The sequence below is a fragment of the Centruroides sculpturatus genome, unplaced genomic scaffold (genome assembly GCF_000671375.1).
Source record: "Centruroides sculpturatus isolate CEXI.00-Female unplaced genomic scaffold, Cexi_2.0 scaffold4, whole genome shotgun sequence".
Taxonomy (NCBI): Eukaryota; Metazoa; Arthropoda; class Arachnida; order Scorpiones; family Buthidae; genus Centruroides; species Centruroides sculpturatus.
In genome coordinates this window covers 1434149-1456522 of record NW_019384444.1, presented here as the reverse complement: position 1 = coordinate 1456522, position 22374 = coordinate 1434149, and the positions used below count along the sequence as shown (strand labels likewise).

At 32.6% G+C, this 22374-nt stretch overlaps 3 protein-coding genes across 3 annotated transcripts; 1 reads left to right on the top strand and 2 right to left on the bottom strand.

Moving 5' to 3' along the window:
• Positions 1-995: 995 nt before the first annotated feature.
• LOC111620259 lies at positions 996-3353 on the bottom strand. Its single transcript, XM_023362154.1, has one exon. It carries the CDS (start codon positions 3351-3353, stop codon positions 996-998), a length of 2358 nt encoding a protein of 785 aa, XP_023217922.1.
• A 53-nt stretch (positions 3354-3406) lies between these two features.
• LOC111620258 lies at positions 3407-8521 on the top strand. The gene is made up of 3 exons (XM_023362153.1): positions 3407-4997; positions 5100-5233; positions 8381-8521. The coding sequence occupies exons 1-3, from the start codon at positions 3407-3409 to the stop codon at positions 8519-8521; spliced, it is 1866 nt and encodes a 621-aa protein (XP_023217921.1).
• A 3277-nt stretch (positions 8522-11798) lies between these two features.
• Positions 11799-13659, bottom strand: LOC111620278 (protein hook homolog). Its single transcript, XM_023362173.1, has 5 exons — positions 13573-13659; positions 13424-13489; positions 13100-13207; positions 12303-12450; positions 11799-12240 (listed from the first exon to the last, which is right to left on the bottom strand). The coding sequence occupies exons 1-5, from the start codon at positions 13657-13659 to the stop codon at positions 12005-12007; spliced, it is 645 nt and encodes a 214-aa protein (XP_023217941.1). The 3' UTR covers positions 11799-12004.
• Between the last annotated feature and the right edge of the window lie 8715 nt (positions 13660-22374).

The window sequence follows — 22374 nt, the reverse complement described above, 5'->3', positions numbered from 1 at the left end:
ATCCATGCTTCTCGCATGGACAACTGTATGTGGCTGGCTCACGCGTCAGAAATTCTGATTTATTCGTGTACGCACCAGACGGAAAAACAAAAAATATCGTGTATCCACAAGCACTCCAATAAATAAATAGAATTGAAACGACACTTTGAAATGTTTTTCCAATGAAAATTAATAATAATAATAATAATATAATAAGTTTCAATAAAAATGATAAAATGAAAATTGAATTTTATCATAACGAGTTTGCTTGAATTTCCTTTCTTCTGAGATCGCAGCAATGCGCGACAGGTAAGCTAGTATATTCATAAATAACTATTAGATAATACTGACAATTTATAATTTACATAAATAAATTATTATTTTGACTGCTATTAGATAAATATTAAACACATGAACAATTTCTAAACTGCTGATGAATTATTTATAGGTTATTTAAACATTTCAAAAATAAATAAGGAAACTTGATTTCTGATAATTGAAGAATTTGATATGCAAGAATTTATCAATAATTTTTTTTAATAGAAAGGTTCGAATTGTGCCTCCTGTGACTAAAAAAAGAAAGTCTGTAATGTGGATGGAAATGCTTCAGGAAGAAGAAAATATTATGTACTTGAGTAATCCATATTTAACTGAGGTATAATATTCTACTATATTAAGATAATCTAACTAAAAATACTTTGGTATATTAGATACATCAAACACACCTTCTTGCTGAGAAACATATATTTATTACCCACAACTAACGTTTTCGGCTGAATTTATGGGCCATCTTCAGGTTTACTGTTGTTCGATTCTAATACACAACCGAACACGTTCAAAATTAAACCAAATTAGAACATGCGTTTAAATTTAACCAATAGAATAAGCATAACCAAACTAAAACAATAAATAAAATACCAAACTAACAGAAAAATGAAAAATGAAAAATAAAAAATAAAATACGGTGTTAAGCCGCAAACAATAAGGAACAATTCCTAATACATTAACCCAGATATCTATTGAGTCACTGTAGACGCATTATTACTCGTGTTACTTCTTACTATATATTTCCAGGATGACGGTAATACCGTCGCATCTTTATAATTTAAACATCTGTCAGCCAAACTCGCTCTGTAAATTTCACATTTCTCAGTTATGGATGACAACGTTGGCGAGCGTACTTTTGTAAGAATTTTGGCATCCTCCCATTTAACAATCGAACCATCCGCTTGCGCCATTTTGGATAATGCTGTTGTACACTTGTTTTTTGCGACATCGTATCGGTGCTCCTTAATTCTCACCCTAAGGTTTCTATTAGTGACCCCAACATAGTCCTTATCGATTCCCAACTGGTCATTTTTGTAGGGAATTGCATAAACTCCTGCCTGTTCGTTATCATCAATTCTTTCTTTGTCATTTCTAATCAACCTATACACTGTGGGGGCCCTTTTATATATTATACTGGCGTTTTTGTGCCTCGCTATTTGCTTCATAATCGGGAAGAGACATTTATTATAGGTAAACCTTGCGAAGTTACCCCCAGCTTCCGGTTTCTTCTTAGAGCTGCTCTTAGGTTTTACGTACGCTTCTATTAAACGTTCTATAGATCTTACTCCAAACCCTAACTCCTTTGCAACTTTTTTGATCCTACACAACTCATTCATGGTGTCTATTACATTTGAGCAATAGAGAAACGCTCTTCTGATTAGCGCTCTAAATGCGGACAGCTTATAAACCGTTGGGTCATTAGAATTTGCCGGAATATACATAGGATCATGCGTGGGCTTAATGTAGATCTTCGTACATAAAGCTCCATTCTTAAATTCAATGCTGACGTCCAGGAAGTGCAGCTCCTTGTTACTAATTTGCTCCAGGTTAAGTTTTAAGCCATGTTGGTTAGAGTTCACTTGGCATAAGAATCGTTTTATCATTGCGTCATTCTTCCAAATAATTAGAACATCATCTACATATCTTTTGTACATGATTATGTACTCATTATAGTTGATAAGCGTCATGCTTTCTAATTTTCTCAGCACCAACTCACAGAGTAGGCCAGACATCGGGCTGCCCATCGGGACTCCCCTTAACTGCTTATAAACTTTACCTTGGAAAATGAAAAACGACTGAAAGCATATCAGATCAACCATTATCTCTAAATCTTTCTTGTGTTCGTATGCTTTTGGTTGTAACTCACATAACAGGTTCACTAATTCCTGAAAACACGAGGTAAGATTTATTGATGGAAACATACTTTCGAAATCCATAACTGTCCCAATCTCATTGTCCATTAACGACAGATCCTGCAGGTCTTTAACCAAACTAAACGGGTCCTTTGTAACAAATTGGTAGTTTTCAATTAGTTGTGTTAAATGCCTATGCATACGTTTTTCCAGAATGTATGTTGGTCCTTTACACTTCTCTACTACCGGTCTGATCTCTTTACTGTTTTTATGTGTCTTTGCGAACCCAAACAACCTAGGTACACTTGGGCAGGTGATGTGGGCTCCTTTTAGGAAAGGGAATAACGATGCTATGGGCGATTTTTCCAATCTTCTTAGTTTTCTGTCAACTCTTTCAACAATGCCTCGGTCTACCTCTTCACACTCCGTTTTCTTTATATAGTCATCCAGGGCTTCAATGTACCTTTGTTTCTTCATTAGGACCAAATGTTTACTCTTATCTGCCCTAGTGACCACTATATCATTGTGATTCAACCATTTTTTAGCTTGGTTGATGCTCAATTCTTTACCTTGCCTCATAGAGTGTTTTTCAGTTTTGAATGCCGTCTTCCATCTGTAATAGTCCTTATCAACCTCACACATACCTACGATTCCTCTTTCTACTTCCGCTACTACGCCCCTCCAGTTCCTAGTGTTGTCAGGAGCATAATTAGGACCTTTTTCCAGAACTTGTTTGACACATTGCGGGAGTTGAATCTGATCCCATAATATATACGGGGTTGGCTTCAAAATGCTCTTAAGCTTGGACGGCTGCTTTTTCGAAATCCACAGCAGTTTCTTCATGTATTTCTTCTTTAAACTAATGCTTAACCGGTCCGTTAACCCAACTACTCTTAAATTGATACTCGCCAAGATATCTGGGTTCTTTTCGAATATGTCATCTTCCAGGTCCACTATTTCTTTAATGGTTCTGTACTTTAAATTCTTTACTCGTTTAATTGAATTATTTAAGCATAGCAGTTTTACTCTTTCCCGTATTGATATACATTCATTAGGTAACTTAATTCTAAAAATGGACATTGGATAAACTTTTCTTACTCGACATTCTTTCAAGAATTGTAATCTGGAGTTCATCTTCACAATTTTTACTGCTAGTTTTCTATAACTTCTATATAGACAGGCCGGTGACGCCATAATTAACCACTTAATCCGACTCAGCCTCTTATGCAAAATATTAGATACATTAGATGGAAGATGACATATTCGAAAAGAACCCAGATATCTTGGCGAGTATCAATTTAAGAGTAGTTGGGTTAACGGACCGGTTAAGCATTAGTTTAAAGAAGAAATACATGAAGAAACTGCTGTGGATTTCGAAAAAGCAGCCGTCCAAGCTTAAGAGCATTTTGAAGCCAACCCCGTATATATTATGGGATCAGATTCAACTCCCGCAATGTGTCAAACAAGTTCTGGAAAAAGGTCCTAATTATGCTCCTGACAACACTAGGAACTGGAGGGGCGTAGTAGCGGAAGTAGAAAGAGGAATCGTAGGTATGTGTGAGGTTGATAAGGACTATTACAGATGGAAGACGGCATTCAAAACTGAAAAACACTCTATGAGGCAAGGTAAAGAATTGAGCATCAACCAGGCTAAAAAATGGTTGAATCGCAATGATATAGTGGTCACTAGGGCGGATAAGAGTAAACATTTGGTCCTAATGAAGAAACAAAGGTACATTGAAGCCCTGGATGACTATATAAAGAAAACGGAGTGTGAAGAGGTAGACAGAGGCATTGTTGAAAGAGTTGACAGAAAACTAAGAAGATTGGAAAAATCGCCCATAGCATCGTTATTCCCTTTCCTAAAAGGAGCCCACATCACCTGCCCAAGTGTACCTAGGTTGTTTGGGTTCGCAAAGACACATAAAAACAGTAAAGAGATCAGACCGGTAGTAGAGAAGTGTAAAGGACCAACATACATTCTGGAAAAACGTATGCATAGGCATTTAACACAACTAATTGAAAACTACCAATTTGTTACAAAGGACCCGTTTAGTTTGGTTAAGGACCTGCAGGATCTGTCGTTAATGGACAATGAAATTGGGACAGTTATGGATTTCGAAAGTATGTTTCCATCAATAAATCTTACCTCGTGTTTTCAGGAATTAGTGAACCTGTTATGTGAGTTACAACCAAAAGCATACGAACACAAGAAAGATTTAGAGATAATGGTTGATCTGATATGCTTTCAGTCGTTTTTCATTTTCCAAGGTAAAGTTTATAAGCAGTTAAGGGGAGTCCCGATGGGCAGCCCGATGTCTGGCCTACTCTGTGAGTTGGTGCTGAAAAAATTAGAAAGCATGACGCTTATCAGCTATAATGAGTACATAATCATGTACAAAAGATATGTAGATGATGTTCTAATTATTTGGAAGAATGACGCAATGATAAAACGATTCTTATGCCAAGTGAACTCTAACCAACATGGCTTAAAACTTAACCTGGAGCAAATTAGTAACAAGGAGCTGCACTTCCTGGACGTCAGCATTGAATTTAAGAATGGAGCTTTATGTACGAAGATCTACATTAAGCCCACGCATGATCCTATGTATATTCCGGCAAATTCTAATGACCCAACGGTTTATAAGCTGTCCGCATTTAGAGCGCTAATCAGAAGAGCGTTTCTCTATTGCTCAAATGTAATAGACACCATGAATGAATTGTGTAGGATCAAAAAAGTTGCAAAGGAGTTAGGGTTTGGAGTAAGATCTATAGAACGGTTAATAGAAGCGTACGTAAAACCTAAGAGCAGCTCTAAGAAGAAACCGGAAGCTGGGGGTAACTTCGCAAGGTTTACCTATAATAAATGTCTCTTCCCGATTATGAAGCAAATAGCGAGGCACAAAAACGCCAGTATAATATATAAAAGGGCCCCCACAGTGTATAGGTTGATTAGAAATGACAAAGAAAGAATTGATGATAACGAACAGGCAGGAGTTTATGCAATTCCCTACAAAAATGACCAGTTGGGAATCGATAAGGACTATGTTGGGGTCACTAATAGAAACCTTAGGGTGAGAATTAAGGAGCACCGATACGATGTCGCAAAAAACAAGTGTACAACAGCATTATCCAAAATGGCGCAAGCGGATGGTTCGATTGTTAAATGGGAGGATGCCAAAATTCTTACAAAAGTACGCTCGCCAACGTTGTCATCCATAACTGAGAAATGTGAAATTTACAGAGCGAGTTTGGCTGACAGATGTTTAAATTATAAAGATGCGACGGTATTACCGTCATCCTGGAAATATATAGTAAGAAGTAACACGAGTAATAATGCGTCTACAGTGACTCAATAGATATCTGGGTTAATGTATTAGGAATTGTTCCTTATTGTTTGCGGCTTAACACCGTATTTTATTTTTTATTTTTCATTTTTCATTTTTCTGTTAGTTTGGTATTTTATTTATTGTTTTAGTTTGGTTATGCTTATTCTATTGGTTAAATTTAAACGCATGTTCTAATTTGGTTTAATTTTGAACGTGTTCGGTTGTGTATTAGAATCGAACAACAGTAAACCTGAAGATGGCCCATAAATTGAGCCGAAAACGTTAGTTGTGGGTAATAAATATATGTTTCTCAGCAAGAAGGTGTGTTTGATGTATCTAATATTTTGTATAAGAGGCTGAGTCGGATTAAGTGGTTATACTTTGGTATATTACAGTAATTTTTTAACATTACAATAACAAATTTTTGGCTTGTATGTATTTTCTTAACTATTTAAATGATAATTCTGATGATATAAAGCTAGGTTTCCACATGCAATGATTATTGGGGTCCACTCAAGTTTTTTGTAACTGCCAAAAAGTATACCTGCTATATACTTTAACTCAGTGTTTTTCAACCTTCTTGAATACGCAACCCCTTTACAAGTTAAAAAATTCTGGCGACCCCCCAGGGCCATATTAAAATTATATCAGTGATTTTAAAAACTATGTATTTAATTTTATTTCTGTTAAGACCTAAATATTAATTGAAAAACCAATTGTACTGTAAAATAAACAGATACAGCCTTCTCACTGAAATTGTAGTTTTCTTTATTGTAGTGTAGGACCTACAAACACTTGTCTTTTTCTTTTACCCGCGACCCCCCGCGTAAGGCTTTGTGACCCCCCTGGGGGTTGCGACCCACAGGTTGAAAAACACTGCTTTAACTGATACAATAATTATTGGTACCAGTCAAGTGATATCACCTAAATTTGCATATTTCCACATGCAAATAAACTGGTGCCAATAATCATTGCATATGGAAACCTAGCTTAAGAATTGTCACTGATTTTCTTGTTCAGTTTTAAAAGAATAGTTGTTGGTTAAATTAAAATACAAACTATAAGGTGGACATAAAGTGTTTTCCTTATAAATTTTATTGAACAACTATTAACATATTTTTGTGGATTGTCTGCCATTTGGTCTATGTGGGGAGACAACAAAAGCAGATATTTCCATATGTTAAAAATTGGCATGCTGGTTTATTCCATGGGAATGCCAGTTTACATGAGGTTATACATTCCTCTCTAGAGGGCACATGAAAAACCGAATGAGTTTTTATTCTAAAACTGTGAAACTATCAGCATTGCATCGAAAATTATGATTATGTTTAATTAATCATTTTGTCATCTTTCTAACGATAATGATGTAAAATACTCATGGAATGCTGAAAATGCTTTTCTTATGTTTATTTTCTTGTAATTCAATTTGAAAATGCAACAATAAGCATATTAAATTTCAGAAACTGTAAATTATCTCAACTTATAATGATTAACATCCACTTTGTGTGAAATTTGAGGTGGTTTTATTTTTAAGGTCAGGGTAGGTGGTCAGTGCAGCCCACTGACCTACACCTACTACTACTATTACTACTACTACTACTGTCAATTGTTTTATCATCCTGTAAATGAACTCTCTCTTCTCAATTTTAAGTCATTCAAATTAGAATGTTGTTATTTTTTTGTACTTGGAAGAATGTTTTCTTTAACATTTCATTAACAACTAGTTTTGTTACATCTGATTAATTTTATTTTTTAGTCATAGTTTAATCAGCATGCCAGAAACCTCAGGGTTACTTTCATGCTGGCCATTCTGCAAAAATACAGTACATTTATAATAGAATGTAAGGCAAGATATGAAGTTTTTTAATGTGTTAATAAACTTCCACCTGTATACTCTGACCTTGAGTCATCTAATCAATATTCAATTTTTTGCCAAACTTTAAGGTGACCATATACTTTATTGATCTCAAGCAGCATATGAAACATAGTCATCTGAACCAGGAGTCTCAAGCTCAAATGCAGCAAAGGGCCAGTCAAATACATGTGTATCAGACAGGTTGTAATCAATATTATTTGGTAAATCAAAAAAGCTCTATCAAAGGCCCTTTTATTGCCAGGCTCTTATGACTTAACTAAACAGTTAAATGCTTGAATTTTTCCTGTTTTAATCCCAACATGATGTTTTCAACATCTTGTTGGGATTAAAACAGGAATTTTTGGAAATTTCATAATTTTTGTGTGATGATAATCATTTAAAATTTTTGGAAATCATCAAGGCTGCCAGTTATGAATCCTTAATGGGCTACATCAAGCCCATGGCTGCCAGTTTGAAGCCCTTGATCTAAACTCATACATTTATGTTTGCAAAATTCTATCCTTATCATAAATCACATCATGACATTATTTTTTATTTCACAGCAGTTTGATGAGTTATGTCAAAACTTGATTAAATTAAACATTTTATTTAAATATTTGAATTTGTCTTACTTACTTACTTAATTGGTACACATCAGTATATATTATTATTTATTAAATATATGTAATAATTTTCAAAATTTTTTGATTTTGAAATTAGCCTTATTAATATTACTTTTAATGTTTAAAACAACATAGTAACATTTATTGCCAGGCTTAGGAATGAAATTATTTCACTGTGATGATTTTTCTGTACTGTATTGATATTCAAAAATATAGATATATTATCCTTTTTATCAAAAAGTTTGTTTATACTGTATTTACTTTCCAGTTATTATGATCTGAATATTAATTTAAAATTTTGTTTTCAAATTTTATTTTTCAGACTGCTTATTTATTAAATAACTTTATTTTACTTGTACTTAATTATTTCATATAAAATTAAAAATAGTTTCTTTAATTGAATATTTAACTTAGGAACAAGAAAAAGGATACATGGAAGCTTTGGGTAAAGAAGAATTTTGGCACTACATGCTTGTTAAAGAGAAGAAATTTTTGGAAAATAGATTTATTGAAGATCATTTAAGTCATATGAATGTTTCTAGAAGTTGGGAATGAATTATTTGTAAATAGATAGCCATTGAATGAGTGAATAATAAATAAATTAAGTTATTTTTAACTTTATATATATTTTTATTAAAAAAATTAATGGAAACAGAGAAATATGACAGGAAAAAATACATTTGAAAATAAACAAACTGATAGTTCCTTCTGAATACTTGTCTTTCCCTTTTATATTTCATTACATTTAGTAATTTCATCAAATATGAAATTATTTCACCACTTTCATTTTTTAAATTCTGACTTTTAAAAGTTTGTATTTTTAATATTCCACGGTTAATTATTTTTTGTAATTGCAATTTTATATATAATGATACTTTAATAGCTCAGAAATAAACTATACATACTTCTGATAGTGCTAATTGGCATGCTTTGATGATACAGATTGAATATTCCCAATTCAAAACATTTCAAAATCCATAATTATTTTCACAGCATGGAGACCTTTAGCATAGGACTCACTGTAACTTGAAAGATGATGCAATAGTGTCTGCAAAACTGTTGTAAGGAACCAAATCCGAGCATTATTTTTATTTACTTTTATTTTGCTTTTTATTATATTTTTGTTTGGGGCTTATGTTTTGTTAGGACGAAGGTTTCCTCACCATTCACCTTAGAAACTTAAGAATAGAAGAGAAACCAACTCACCGAGAGAAAAGCGCCGTAGAAAAAACTCGCGCACACTTGCGCTCCCGAGCAGAAAAAAGTAAGTCCGCACCGAGAAAAGGGGGGAGACCCCACAAGCACAACTTGGGGACTCGCTAAACCTTAAAGAATAAAAACATCCTGAAAATTGTCAAAAAGAATAATGTAAAAGGTTAGCAAGTATTGTTGGAAAATAGGCTGCCAGACAAATAGAAAAAGTTTATTGTTAGCAAATAAGTATGTAAATGAGGGGAGTGATCGCATTCAGAGTTGTGACGTCACCTCACAGTATAAAGTCCGAATCTCAAGTGAAGATGGACGAGGTGAGCTTCTGTTAGCAACAAGCTTGGTGAGCTTCGTAGCAGCCAACGAGAGAGAGGTGTTCGATAGGATAAAGTAGTTCCAAGGCGATTTTGAAGTTATTTGATTTGTGGATCGAAGATTAGAGAAAGTCTTGAGAGTTGAGGAAATAGTTGAGGTGATGATTAGGATCTTTAATTCATAAGAATTATTGTATATAAGTTAAGTCTTTGAAATTTTGTCGAATTCCAAAGGGGAATAGAATTAAGTTAGAAAATAGATTGATTTGAGTTTTGTCGGGTTGATTCTTATTGAGTTTCATTGAATAAATTGTTACTTGNTCCCCCATCTGATGGGTTCAGCTATGTGGTGTATGAGTCTCGACAGGCTGACCAGCAACTATGCACCTATCCTACTTTCACTAACTTTCCCAGGTAAAAACTACCTGCATGCTCATCCACGCTGCTGTCACACCACGAACTGGAATGGCTACTCTGCAAGGACAGCACAACTCTGGCTTCCAGATGGGCCCAATCCACTTTGTACAGCTCTTTCATCTGCCAGCTAAGAGAGGTGGAAGTGGAATACATGGTGATGTTCTCCCTCCACCATTAGGGGCAACCACCATGGTGGACACTGGAATGTAGCCAAATCAGGGCCAGGAAGCATCGAGCCTTCCAGAAAGCCAGGCAATCAGCGTCACACATCTGGTGGGACAAGTACAATCAACTGGGAGTGCTACTCCAGCAGAAATCTTGCCAGTCTTGTTGGGAGTGGTGGGGTCGCTGTGTGCCTCCCTCCCTCCCAGGCCACTTTCTATTGCATATTTTGTCGTTTGCAAGCCCCCAAAGCCTAAGGCTACCCATCACATAATCCAGTTCACCACCACGCTAATTTTTCCAAAACAGCAAGCAGAAACTCTAGCTATCTATTTCACATGAACCCTCCTGACAAGAGCTTTTGCCCCACCTCCGAACTCCCTGCTGAGGGACGGCATGAGCTGACAATGGACCCTTTCACATCCTGGAACTCTGGCGAGCACTCTGCAGTCTGTGCAACTCAATGCCAGGCCTGGATGGGTGCATGGGTCCCTGCAGGTTCTCCTGCAAGTGGGACTCTGCCCTCCTCAATCTCTTAAACTGAGCCTAGTCCTCAGGGGCAAGCCCCCTGAGTGGAAGACAGCACAAGTTATACCGATTCTCAAACCAGACTGCCTGGCAATGTCTTGTGCATTGTATCAACCAGTTTTGATAACAGCACATGTGGCCAAGCTATTTGAATGAATGGTAATTTTGGTACTTTGAAACCGTGCTAGTAGTTATTAGTAGTAATTCAAACACAAATTATTATTGTATTTATTTTCAGGCACTTGGCAATTTTTATCATCAAATTTTATTTAGTTGATACGTGTTGATATTATTTACACACGTTTCGGGCATTTATTGCCCCTCCTCAGCCAACTTTTTAATTTACAGGTTATCAAGATATTAAAACCACAAATTTCCATCGCCTATGTTTACTTGTTGTTATGGAATTACAAAAACTTCTTGGCCCTTAACACATTTTAATCTTGCAGTTTTTCTCTGTAATTGTTGTTGTTTTGTTGACCCTTATCCATTTTTTGATAATTGTTGCCGTTTCAGCTTCGGAATTCTTATTCTGGTATTTTGAAACCATGCTAGTAGTTATCAGTAGTAATTCAAACACAAATTATTATTGCAAAATACCAGAATAAGAATTCCGAAGCTGAAATGGCAACAATTATCAAAAAATGGATAAGGGACAACAAAACAACAACAATTCAACTAAATAAAATTTGATGATAAAAATTGCCACGTGCCTGAAAGTAAATTCAATAATAATTTGTGTTTGAATTACTACTAATAACTACTAGCACGGTTTCAAAATACCAGATGTGAATCATTTATAGATGAACCCAGAAAAGAATTTGCTATACTGATGATTTTTGTGTAGAATGACAATCAGTGAACCATCAATTTTTATGAGTTCCTGCTAGTAAGAATTATGATTTAAAACAGTTCAACTGTATTATTTCATTAATCTCTAATCAATCAGTTTTAATATATTTATATTAGGATATTATTAAGAAGAATTTATTTTGGGAAAATTAATAGCTTTTTCATATTTTTAAAATTGTTACATTAAAGAGCAAATTTTTATATGATTATTCTGTTTTGTAAAGTTCAAACATCTGATAGTGAAATCTTATTTATCATTACACAATACTGTAGTTTACTTATTACAAGCATTGAAAAATAACAAAGATTAATTTAAAAAATTTTTTTTAAATAAACAGAAAGTCTGGCTATCATTTAAATCCACTCTTTCATAAAATTAAAACATCAATTTGATTCATCAGAATTCTTTACATTTTATTTTAAAACTTTTTAAAATATTTTGATAAATTTGATAATCTGCTTTAGATAATAATTTTGTATTCAACTTGTGAAAATGATTTACTGCCAAATTCTTTAACATGATAAAAATAATTTTGAAGTTAAAAATTATTATAAATTATTTTTTTGAAAACGGAGTGGAAGTTGATCCTCTAGAAGCAAAATAGCTGGTAATATCCAATCTGGGAACATTATCCATATAATTCTTGAAAGCAGAATACAACTCTGAAGCTCTATTAAGTTCTTCTTGCTGTTTATTTTGTAATTCAGTTTCTTTTTTTTGTAATATATCCTTCAGAGTATTAATTTGATAATCTTTATTAGCAATATTTTCTGAATATTGGTTTTGAAGATCTGAAATATATAAATAATTAGAATAGAAAAAAAATGTAAGAAAGTTATTAAGAAACACTTACTATTGAGGGTGGTTTCTAATTCCAAAACTTTACTCTGTAAATTATTATTGTTATCTTTTTCTTTCATTAACTCATTATGTTTATCTCGGTTTTCTGTTTCTGAAGTAGTAACTATATTTCTTAATTCACTTTCTTTAGAAGCTAATTGCTATAAAACAAAAGCAATATAGAAATATGTTTTATATATTATTGAAATTCTTAAATCATCAATAAGGCATTTAATAATTGAGGCTAAGTATTAGCAAAATCTCTTCCACACAGAATTGCCACTAAGCCAAAAGTATAAAAAATGAGGGCTGTGACTGTCACTTTGACTCCACTGTATATCAAAACAATGTCCCACAGAAAAAAAAGGGCATTGCTTGCACCTAATAGAGAATGGGTGCCAAAAACAAACAAGCAGTTGACAAGTGAATGCAAGGATTGCCTCTTCTGGACCCAGCAGATGCAAAGATTGTCCCTTTCTTTCTGGCAAGTGCAAGGATCACATCTCCATTGCCAACAAGTGTATGGATTGTCTTCTTATGTTAAGAACAACTATTTTTTTCCTGATCACACACTCACTCACTCTTCCCTTCTCAATCTCACACATACCTGAGTGCATAACATGTTTGAATGTGTAAGAGTGCCCTTACACATTCAAACACACGTCAACACTCAAGTTAGATAAAGTGAAAGATAATTTATATATACTAATAGAAATTAAAAAAACCAATGCTCTGCTTCAATTCTATTGCAATATGATAAAGTTGTGTCCTGTCCCTAGTTTATAAAATACATTAAAATTATATTTTAACCTCTTTCAGTTGACTGACTATTTTATGTAGATTTTCTTTTTCTATTTCTAAGTGCTCTTTCACAGACTGTAACTGTGTAATGTCAAATTCCTTCTGGGAGATCACTTTCTACGAAAAATAAATTTTATTTTTAATTATAGTGATTGTTCAATATTAGAATGAATTTATATAAACTCAGGATTACAGTACAATTAAAGTAAAAGATACAGTACAGTAGTAAACAATAAAAAAATATCAATTCTACAAACTATTTTTTTCCAGATGCTTAATATATCTTGGTTTAAGTTAATTGTGTATGAAGTACATTTCTGAAATGTTACTCACTATTTGATCATCATTTTCTTTTTGTAATGTATGGACTTTTTCTGAGAGCTGAGAGCACTGTGCTTCCTAATAATAATTCAAAACAATTATTAGTTTTTATTATTTTTCAAGTAATTTAATTATAAAATTAAATAAAATTTATAACTTGCCATTTCTTCATGAAACTTTAATCTTTGTTGCTGAAGTAGTTCTTCAGTCTTAGTTCTCTCTTCTACAAGTTTTCCATTAAGATGCATTATTTCCTACAATTTAATAACAGAATATTTTATGATTTTACTAATGTTTTATGTAATATATTTTTTTCTTATTAATTATCAGAATTTTTAACATTTTTTTGCAATTTATTTATTAATAATAAATACTGTATTTGAAGATAAATTTATAATTGAAAAATATTTCTTTATAGTGATGTAAAATAGTGATTATGCTAAAATATTGACTCCAGAAATAATCGTGTTCAAATCTATCTCTAGCCAATTGTTCTGAATCTACACAAAATTATTTCTAAATTATTAGTTAATTTCTCATTAAATTTATTGACAGATAAATATACTCATACTCTAAATTTTAACAAAAAAAGCTTGTTTTGTCATTGGTTAGTAAAAACAAAGAAAAAGGATAGCTATAAAATTAAATTTGAGTTATTTTTGGATTATTTTGTAAAAATATAACTTATAAAAAAGTCTCTTCATTTTTATATATCACTTTAAAATCAAACATTATTAAATTTATTTCTACTTTTATTTTATTCTTATATTGTAAAATAGAAATAATTTGATTTTAAAACAGTATAAGAATTTATGTTATTTTTCAGGCAATAGAGCAATATTTGAAAAATATTATTTTGGGTTCTTCTCTCATTTTTCATTTTCCTAAAGCTTTTAACATCTATTATGAAACAGTAAGTGATATTAGTTGAAAGGAGATGAATTTATTCTAAAATTCATTTTATGAATTCCAATATACAGTAGACTCTTGTTAATCTGGCATTACTTGTACAGAGAGGTGTATGATTACTTGAGAGTAAATGGCAACGAATGATGATAGTCCTTCAATATTGATTCATTTTGGAGAGACGGGCAAATAATACAATACTCTGACATGCAATACTGTATACAGAAATGAAACACAAGTAAACAGGAAAACAAGATGTGGACATGGCTAACATTTTCATGAAATTGGAAGCACATAATTGATCACACTGGAGGCTATGCTGGATAATTGAGAGGCCAGATTATTGAGGCCATTGATTTTTATGTAAAAATTGAAAAAAATTTAAAAATTTATGTTTAAATCACTATTATCTATTTTCAGGAGATAAAGTATATTTTAAAATTAAAACATTAATCCAAATAAGTTTAAAGCATATCCAACATAAATTTTCTCTCATATTAATTTAATTATCTCTCTCAAATATGATAATGATGATTGATAAAATTTTTAAGTTTCTTTAAAGTAGTATTTTATGCACTGGATTATAAGATTTAGTTAATTAGAATTTAGAATTAATGAATTAACTGCATTAAATATATATATGTTTTAATTATTATTTTATAAATTAAATCATTGTAGATTCTAGAATGTTAAATTTGCTATAGTTAGTCAATTTGGACAGATTCTATATAATCATTCTACAAGGAAGATTCAAAAAGTAAGTTACATTTCTCCCCAAAGACGGCAGCATTACACAATAAGAGCAAAGCTTGCACAGAAGAGAGTTGAGGTCCATAGCTTCTTGTACAAAAGGCATTGTCTTCTTGTACAGTGGCATTTTCATTTGAGTAACAGCAAGCATTGCTGCATAGTACAAGAACAAAATGGCATGTCAGCTGGAAACTTATTTCAATGTTGAAGTACGCAGAACAGTATGTTTTTTTGTGGGCAAAACGTCACACATATTGTGAAAGGTATGTCTCACATACCTTTCATTGTGAAATATCGACTGTGATGGGCCACATGCAATGTCATGTCCAGCCATAATGAAAGTTCTCTCTTCTACAAGTTTTCCATTAAGATGCATTATTTCCTACAATTTAATAACAGAATATTTTATGATTTTACTAATGTTTTATGTAATATATTTTTTTCTTATTAATTATCAGAATTTTTAACATTTTTTTGCAATTTATTTATTAATAATAAATACTGTATTTGAAGATAAATTTATAATTGAAAAATATTTCTTTATAGTGATGTAAAATAGTGATTATGCTAAAATATTGACTCCAGAAATAATCGTGTTCAAATCTATCTCTAGCCAATTGTTCTGAATCTACACAAAATTATTTCTAAATTATTAGTTAATTTCTCATTAAATTTATTGACAGATAAATATACTCATACTCTAAATTTTAACAAAAAAAGCTTGTTTTGTCATTGGTTAGTAAAAACAAAGAAAAAGGATAGCTATAAAATTAAATTTGAGTTATTTTTGGATTATTTTGTAAAAATATAACTTATAAAAAAGTCTCTTCATTTTTATATATCACTTTAAAATCAAACATTATTAAATTTATTTCTACTTTTATTTTATTCTTATATTGTAAAATAGAAATAATTTGATTTTAAAACAGTATAAGAATTTATGTTATTTTTCAGGCAATAGAGCAATATTTGAAAAATATTATTTTGGGTTCTTCTCTCATTTTTCATTTTCCTAAAGCTTTTAACATCTATTATGAAACAGTAAGTGATATTAGTTGAAAGGAGATGAATTTATTCTAAAATTCATTTTATGAATTCCAATATACAGTAGACTCTTGTTAATCTGGCATTACTTGTACAGAGAGGTGTATGATTACTTGAGAGTAAATGGCAACGAATGATGATAGTCCTTCAATATTGATTCATTTTGGAGAGACGGGCAAATAATACAATACTCTGACATGCAATACTGTATACAGAAATGAAACACAAGTAAACAGGAAAACAAGATGTGGACATGGCTAACATTTTCATGAAATTGGAAGCACATAATTGATCACACTGGAGGCTATGCTGGATAATTGAGAGGCCAGATTATTGAGGCCATTGATTTTTATGTAAAAATTGAAAAAAATTTAAAAATTTATGTTTAAATCACTATTATCTATTTTCAGGAGATAAAGTATATTTTAAAATTAAAACATTAATCCAAATAAGTTCAAAGCATATCCAACATAAATTTTCTCTCATATTAATTTAATTATCTCTCTCAAATATGATAATGATGATTGATAAAATTTTTAAGTTTCTTTAAAGTAGTATTTTATGCACTGGATTATAAGATTNAAACTTTATATATTTTTATTAAAAAAATTAATGGAAACAGAGAAATATGACAGGAAAAAATACATTTGAAAATAAACAAACTGATAGTTCCTTCTGAATACTTGTCTTTCCCTTTTATATTTCATTACATTTAGTAATTTCATCAAATATGAAATTATTTCACCACTTTCATTTTTTAAATTCTGACTTTTAAAAGTTTGTATTTTTAATATTCCACGGTTAATTATTTTTTGTAATTGCAATTTTATATATAATGATACTTTAATAGCTCAGAAATAAACTATACATACTTCTGATAGTGCTAATTGGCATGCTTTGATGATACAGATTGAATATTCCCAATTCAAAACATTTCAAAATCCATAATTATTTTCACAGCATGGAGACCTTTAGCATAGGACTCACTGTAACTTGAAAGATGATGCAATAGTGTCTGCAAAACTGTTGTAAGGAACCAAATCCGAGCATTATTTTTATTTACTTTTATTTTGCTTTTTATTATATTTTTGTTTGGGGCTTATGTTTTGTTAGGACGAAGGTTTCCTCACCATTCACCTTAGAAACTTAAGAATAGAAGAGAAACCAACTCACAGAGAGAAAAGCGCCGTAGAAAAAACTCGTGCACACTTGCGCTCCCGAGCAGAAAAAAGTAAGTCCGCACCGAGAAAAGGGGGGAGACCCCACAAGCACAACTTGGGGACTCGCTAAACCTTAAAGAATAAAAACATCCTGAAAATTGTCAAAAAGAATAATGTAAAAGGTTAGCAAGTATTGTTGGAAAATAGGCTGCCAGACAAATAGAAAAAGTTTATTGTTAGCAAATAAGTATGTAAATGAGGGGAGTGATCGCATTCAGAGTTGTGACGTCCTCACAGTTTAAAGTCTGAATCTCAAGTGAAGATGGACAAGGTGAATTTCTGTTAGCAACGAGCTTGGTGAGCTTCGTAGCAGCAAATGAGAGAGAGGTGTCTGATAGAATAAAGTAGTTCCAAGGCGATTTTGAAGTTATTCGATTTGTGGATTGACGAATAGAGAAAGTCTTGAGAGTTGAGGAAATAGATTCCTAGTATATTGAGGTGACGATTAGGATCTTTAATTCATAAGAATTATTGTTCATAAATTAAGTCTTTGATTTTGTCGAATTCCAAAGGGAAATAGAATTAAGTTAGAAAACAGATTGATTTGAGTTTTGTCGGGTTGATTCTTATTGAGTTTTATTGAATAAATTGTTACTTGATTTTTACTAAATATTGTATATAGTTTATTACTAGAACTTTTATTAAATATTTGATTTTGTTTTTGACAAACTTTGTCATTATTTAATTCGGTGCACGCTTAAAGTCCAGGCCTGGCACACTAACGTGAATCCGCGTAAAGTACCCGTTAGGGAACGGCTATTTCTGGCACACAGTCGTGTCGATAATCATTGGAAAAGTCGGAAAAATAATATAGTACTTTACACTGTGGTACACTATTGTGATTCAGTAAATCATCAAACATTAATTAATTACTGATATCTCATACTGACCTTTTATTTTGTTACATTGTTTATATACATAATTTAAAATGTCAAAACTTTATATAAACATATGTAGCTTGTGCAACTTTAGTTACTTGGGCCATGCATATCTATATACAGTAATACCTCGCCTTACACGATTTTCAAATCTCGTCGATTCGTCTTTTGTTTGAGTGCCACACAACTCTTACTCACTCCCCCCACACTATTCTTCGGCTTACATATTCGGATGTGTTGTGCGGAATCGACACGTAGCTACAGTTTATTTTGTGTTATTTATTTCTGTGTTTGTTATATCTACGGAGACTCAAGAGACTGTATGTGGTGATTTCTTGTAACCGTGAATGAATCAAAAGACGAGATAAGATTAACGAGAACATTTATTAGCTTACTTACATCTGACTTGGATTTTAGACAAATTGCGAAATTATACCCCGACTTACGCAGTTATCGCTCGGTCCCACCTATCGCGTAAGTTTGGGGTATCACTGTAAATAAAAATGTAATGTTCGTTTGTTCAAAATCTTAAATCTCTGAAAGTTCTTCACTAATTGCTTTCAAATTTTGATACAATGTTGCATTCGAATACGTGCATGTTTTTATATTATATAGATGTCGAAATTTCCCCCATGCAGGGGAGACGGACAGGATTAAGGCTTACCATGAAGAACTCGGCTTCTATTATACTATTTTAGATGCAGTTTTTGTGGTTTTGATTGCGTTTTAATAGAGTATGTCAAGAGAATGTACACTAAGAAGAGATTTTTCAAAATTCCCTCCCTCGTGGATTGTTATACATTTATAATAGATACATTTTGAGCCACAGCAACACGTGGCTGGGTTTGCTAGTTTATAATTAAACCACTAATTAATTCTTGGTTTATTTGTTTATGGCAATATGACTTATGGGCAATCTGCCAAGGGGAATGCCTCCAGGGACTTCTATGGGAAACTTGCCCCTTTTAAGTGTTACTAACATGAAGAATATTTAGTTAATTATTAATATAATTCATAGAATGCATTACTTCATGTTAATTTATATATTAATTAAAAGAGGGTTTTAGCTTTTTTATTATTTTTTTTAATTTAACCATTCATTTTCTTATTTAACATTGAGGAACATGAGCAAAGTCTAGATAAGTGTTTCTCAACGGGGGCGATATCGCCCACATTTGGGCGTTTTTCCATGTTCAGGGGGCGATTAGTAACAATTTATATTTTGAGGGCGAAAAACAATTTTCTGGGCGATATAGTAAAACATTATATTAAGAATAATTAGATTAATTATTGTACGATATAACGAATAAAATAACAAATAATATTATACTAGTCTATTTGATGCAGTACGAATTTGGCGTTAGCCTTGTCCCTCGGCATCGGAATTTTGTAGTGAAGGGGCGATACTACGTAATGGTTTTATTGAAGGGAGCGACGATTCGTTAGAGGTTGAGAAACACTGGTCTAGATGTTGAGATCTGCTATGTTTGATATCTAGGCAGCCAACTGAAATAGAAGTTATTCTAGTTCAAGGTGATGAAACTACACAGCCAAGAAAATGGAGAAGAAAAAGCCTTACCAGAACATGCATTATGACAACAATGGTTGAAGAAGTTGTTGCTTCTCGAGAAACAAATTCTTGAAATCGCAGAGGCTCTAGAATAGATTGGAATTGAAACCATTCAAACATTTTGGCAAGCTGTTGATTTAGACTTTGCATTGGATTTTGGATGAGATTGAGTCATTAGTCATTCCTTTAGCTACGAATGCAAGATTGTCTTCTCAAAATAGCCCTTGACCCAAACATTCAACCAACTTATTTTGAACTTGGACCACTGTCATATGTACTGTACCCAAGTTGTTTGGCTTTACTCTTTGAATACAAAAAGTTGATAGAAGAAACAACTTTCATTTTAGTGACTGTTGCCATAATGGAAAAGTAAAGTTGTATTCTACCCATTCTCATGAGGTTCTTGACAACATTCTGTGTGGAAAAAACTCAACTACTCAAGAATATGTAAATACATCCAAAGGTACAACAGTGTGTTGTCAGTTGCTTCCTTCATTGCCAAAGACACCATAGTTCCAGCAGGCCATAGACAATGCATGTTTAAGATCAATGAGCAGCCTCGTTACAAATATGGTCTTTTACATCCTGACAGACCTGAAGAATAAGTATATGATCAGTTTTACATTATAGACACTGAACAAGCAAAAGACATCAGAATGTCTAGAAATGCAACTTGCAATCCAGAGCTAATACTGCATGACATGATTGCTGAGGTGAATCTCTAGATGCTGTTACAGAATGATGATAGAGGTTGAGCAAACCATGATTGAGGGCTCAATCATATATGTATACAAGAAATGCTGTGTCAAGGTGATCTCTAGAAATCTGTAGCTCACAAGTTAGACAACTCTAACATTTGATGAAATGAGGTGTCAAGCCATTTTGTGTCCAAAGAATTTTCACTGTACATATATAAATGATAAAATTATTGCCACCTGAAAGAAGATAAAACATATTTGAACTTATACAGTTGAGACTCAGCACTACGTAATTTATTTACATAACTAAATCATAACATAACATTTTGACAATAAAATTTTGTCAGATAACTGTCAACTTTCACACCTGTGAGTTAATTGTTAAGTTCTCAGTAGCAACACTTTCTCATAACCTCCTGACCTATTGTCTCAATTTCATCAGTTGGAAATATCAAGGAACTACAAGTTTAGTCAGTCATTGCCCGTTCCTCTTGGATTAAAGTCTCCAACAAATTTTCTGTGCCTGTGCCAAATTTTCCTCGATCTGATTTCACCCTCGACCAATAGTACCAGTGAGGGTGAGAACAAACCTTTCCCCAATTATCGTGACCCAGACTTTCCTGATTTGGAACTTTCCACAAACCTAGAATAATAATGGGACTGCTAGTCTTGACAAAAATCGCAACAAATCTATCTTCACCTCGTGGACATCCCCTACTTCAGGTATTTATCAACTCGCGAACCATTGTAAACGCTCTCTCTCAAGAACTGCAAAAATAGCTAGCCATATTTTTAGTTTGATTCATTATAACTTGTTAACAATAAAATGTATAAATTTTCTCCTTCTACGGTTAAGCAACTTCATTTTTCCCATCATCCTGGCATTTGCCATAACAATGAACAAAAGTCAAGGACAGACTTTGTAAAGTTGGTATTTATTTATCAGAGCTAGTTTTCGGTCATGGTATACTTTGTGGCCCATTCCTGATCCAGATCATAAAAATCTGTAGCAGTAAAAATTTCACACCCAGATCTCAACAATTTTCCTGCCTAAGGACTCAAAATATTGTGCCTCAAGAATTTCTGAAATAAATTTCAATTAAAATGTCAAACAGTATTTTTACAATTTAAAAAATAAGAAACCAAGTTGTCTTCAAATCCATCATATCCAATCACCAGGAATAAAACAGCCTTCCTTTGCAGATACGACTCTTTGTTAGAGGCTATGCCTCTGCAAAATTATCATCAGTGAATGTTTTAACTGTTTTACATAATTTTACAGAGGCATAACCTCTAACAAAAGGTTGTCTCTTCAAATGAAGACTGTTTTATTCTTGGCAATTGGACATGGAAGAATTGAAGACAACTTGATTTGCTATATATTTTTTTTAATCCTGAAATAAACTTGAATGTCTGACTGTTGGTAGGTCAGAGTTTTATTTGCAATGTGATTGGCATGAGGTAGGCCACCAGTACCATCACTATTAATCCAAAACCCCTGCAAATTGAAGTTGGTTGGTCTTAAGAATTCTAAATTGCTCTCTTGGGATCCAGATGCAAAATTAAAGGAAGCCTCATAGCACTGGGAACAGACAGATGTGAATCAGTAGTAATTCAAACACAAATTATTATTGCATTTACTTTCAGGCACTTGGCAATTTTTATCATCAAATTTTATTTAGTTGAATTGTTGTTGTTTTGTTGACCCTTATCCATTTTTTGATAATTGTTGCCGTTTCAGCTTCGGAATTCTTATTCTGGTATTTTGAAACCATGCTAGTAGTTATCAGTAGTAATTCAAACACAAATTATTATTGCAAAATACCAGAATAAGAATTCCGAAGCTGAAACGGCAACAATCATCAAAAAATGGATAAGGGACAACAAAACAACAACA

What these genes read in the sequence shown, in the direction of transcription:
- LOC111620259 (XM_023362154.1), bottom strand. Translation starts at nt 3,353, where the DNA reads ATGGCGTCACCGGCCTGTCTATATAGAAGTTATAGAAAACTAGCAGTA.
- LOC111620258 (XM_023362153.1), top strand. Translation starts at nt 3,407, where the DNA reads ATGGAAGATGACATATTCGAAAAGAACCCAGATATCTTGGCGAGTATC. An exon ending in GAAGAAACCGGAAGCTGGGG is followed by an intron (nt 4,998 to 5,099) that starts GTAACTTCGCAA and finishes GGGCCCCCACAG; the next exon opens with TGTATAGGTTGATTAGAAAT. An exon ending in TCACTAATAGAAACCTTAGG is followed by an intron (nt 5,234 to 8,380) that starts GTGAGAATTAAG and finishes TATTTAACTTAG; the next exon opens with GAACAAGAAAAAGGATACAT.
- LOC111620278 (XM_023362173.1), bottom strand. Translation starts at nt 13,659, where the DNA reads ATGCATCTTAATGGAAAACTTGTAGAAGAGAGAACTAAGACTGAAGAA. An exon ending in TAAAGTTTCATGAAGAAATG is followed by an intron (nt 13,490 to 13,572) that starts GCAAGTTATAAA and finishes AATTATTATTAG; the next exon opens with GAAGCACAGTGCTCTCAGCT. An exon ending in ATTAGAAACCACCCTCAATA is followed by an intron (nt 12,241 to 12,302) that starts GTAAGTGTTTCT and finishes TATATATTTCAG; the next exon opens with ATCTTCAAAACCAATATTCA.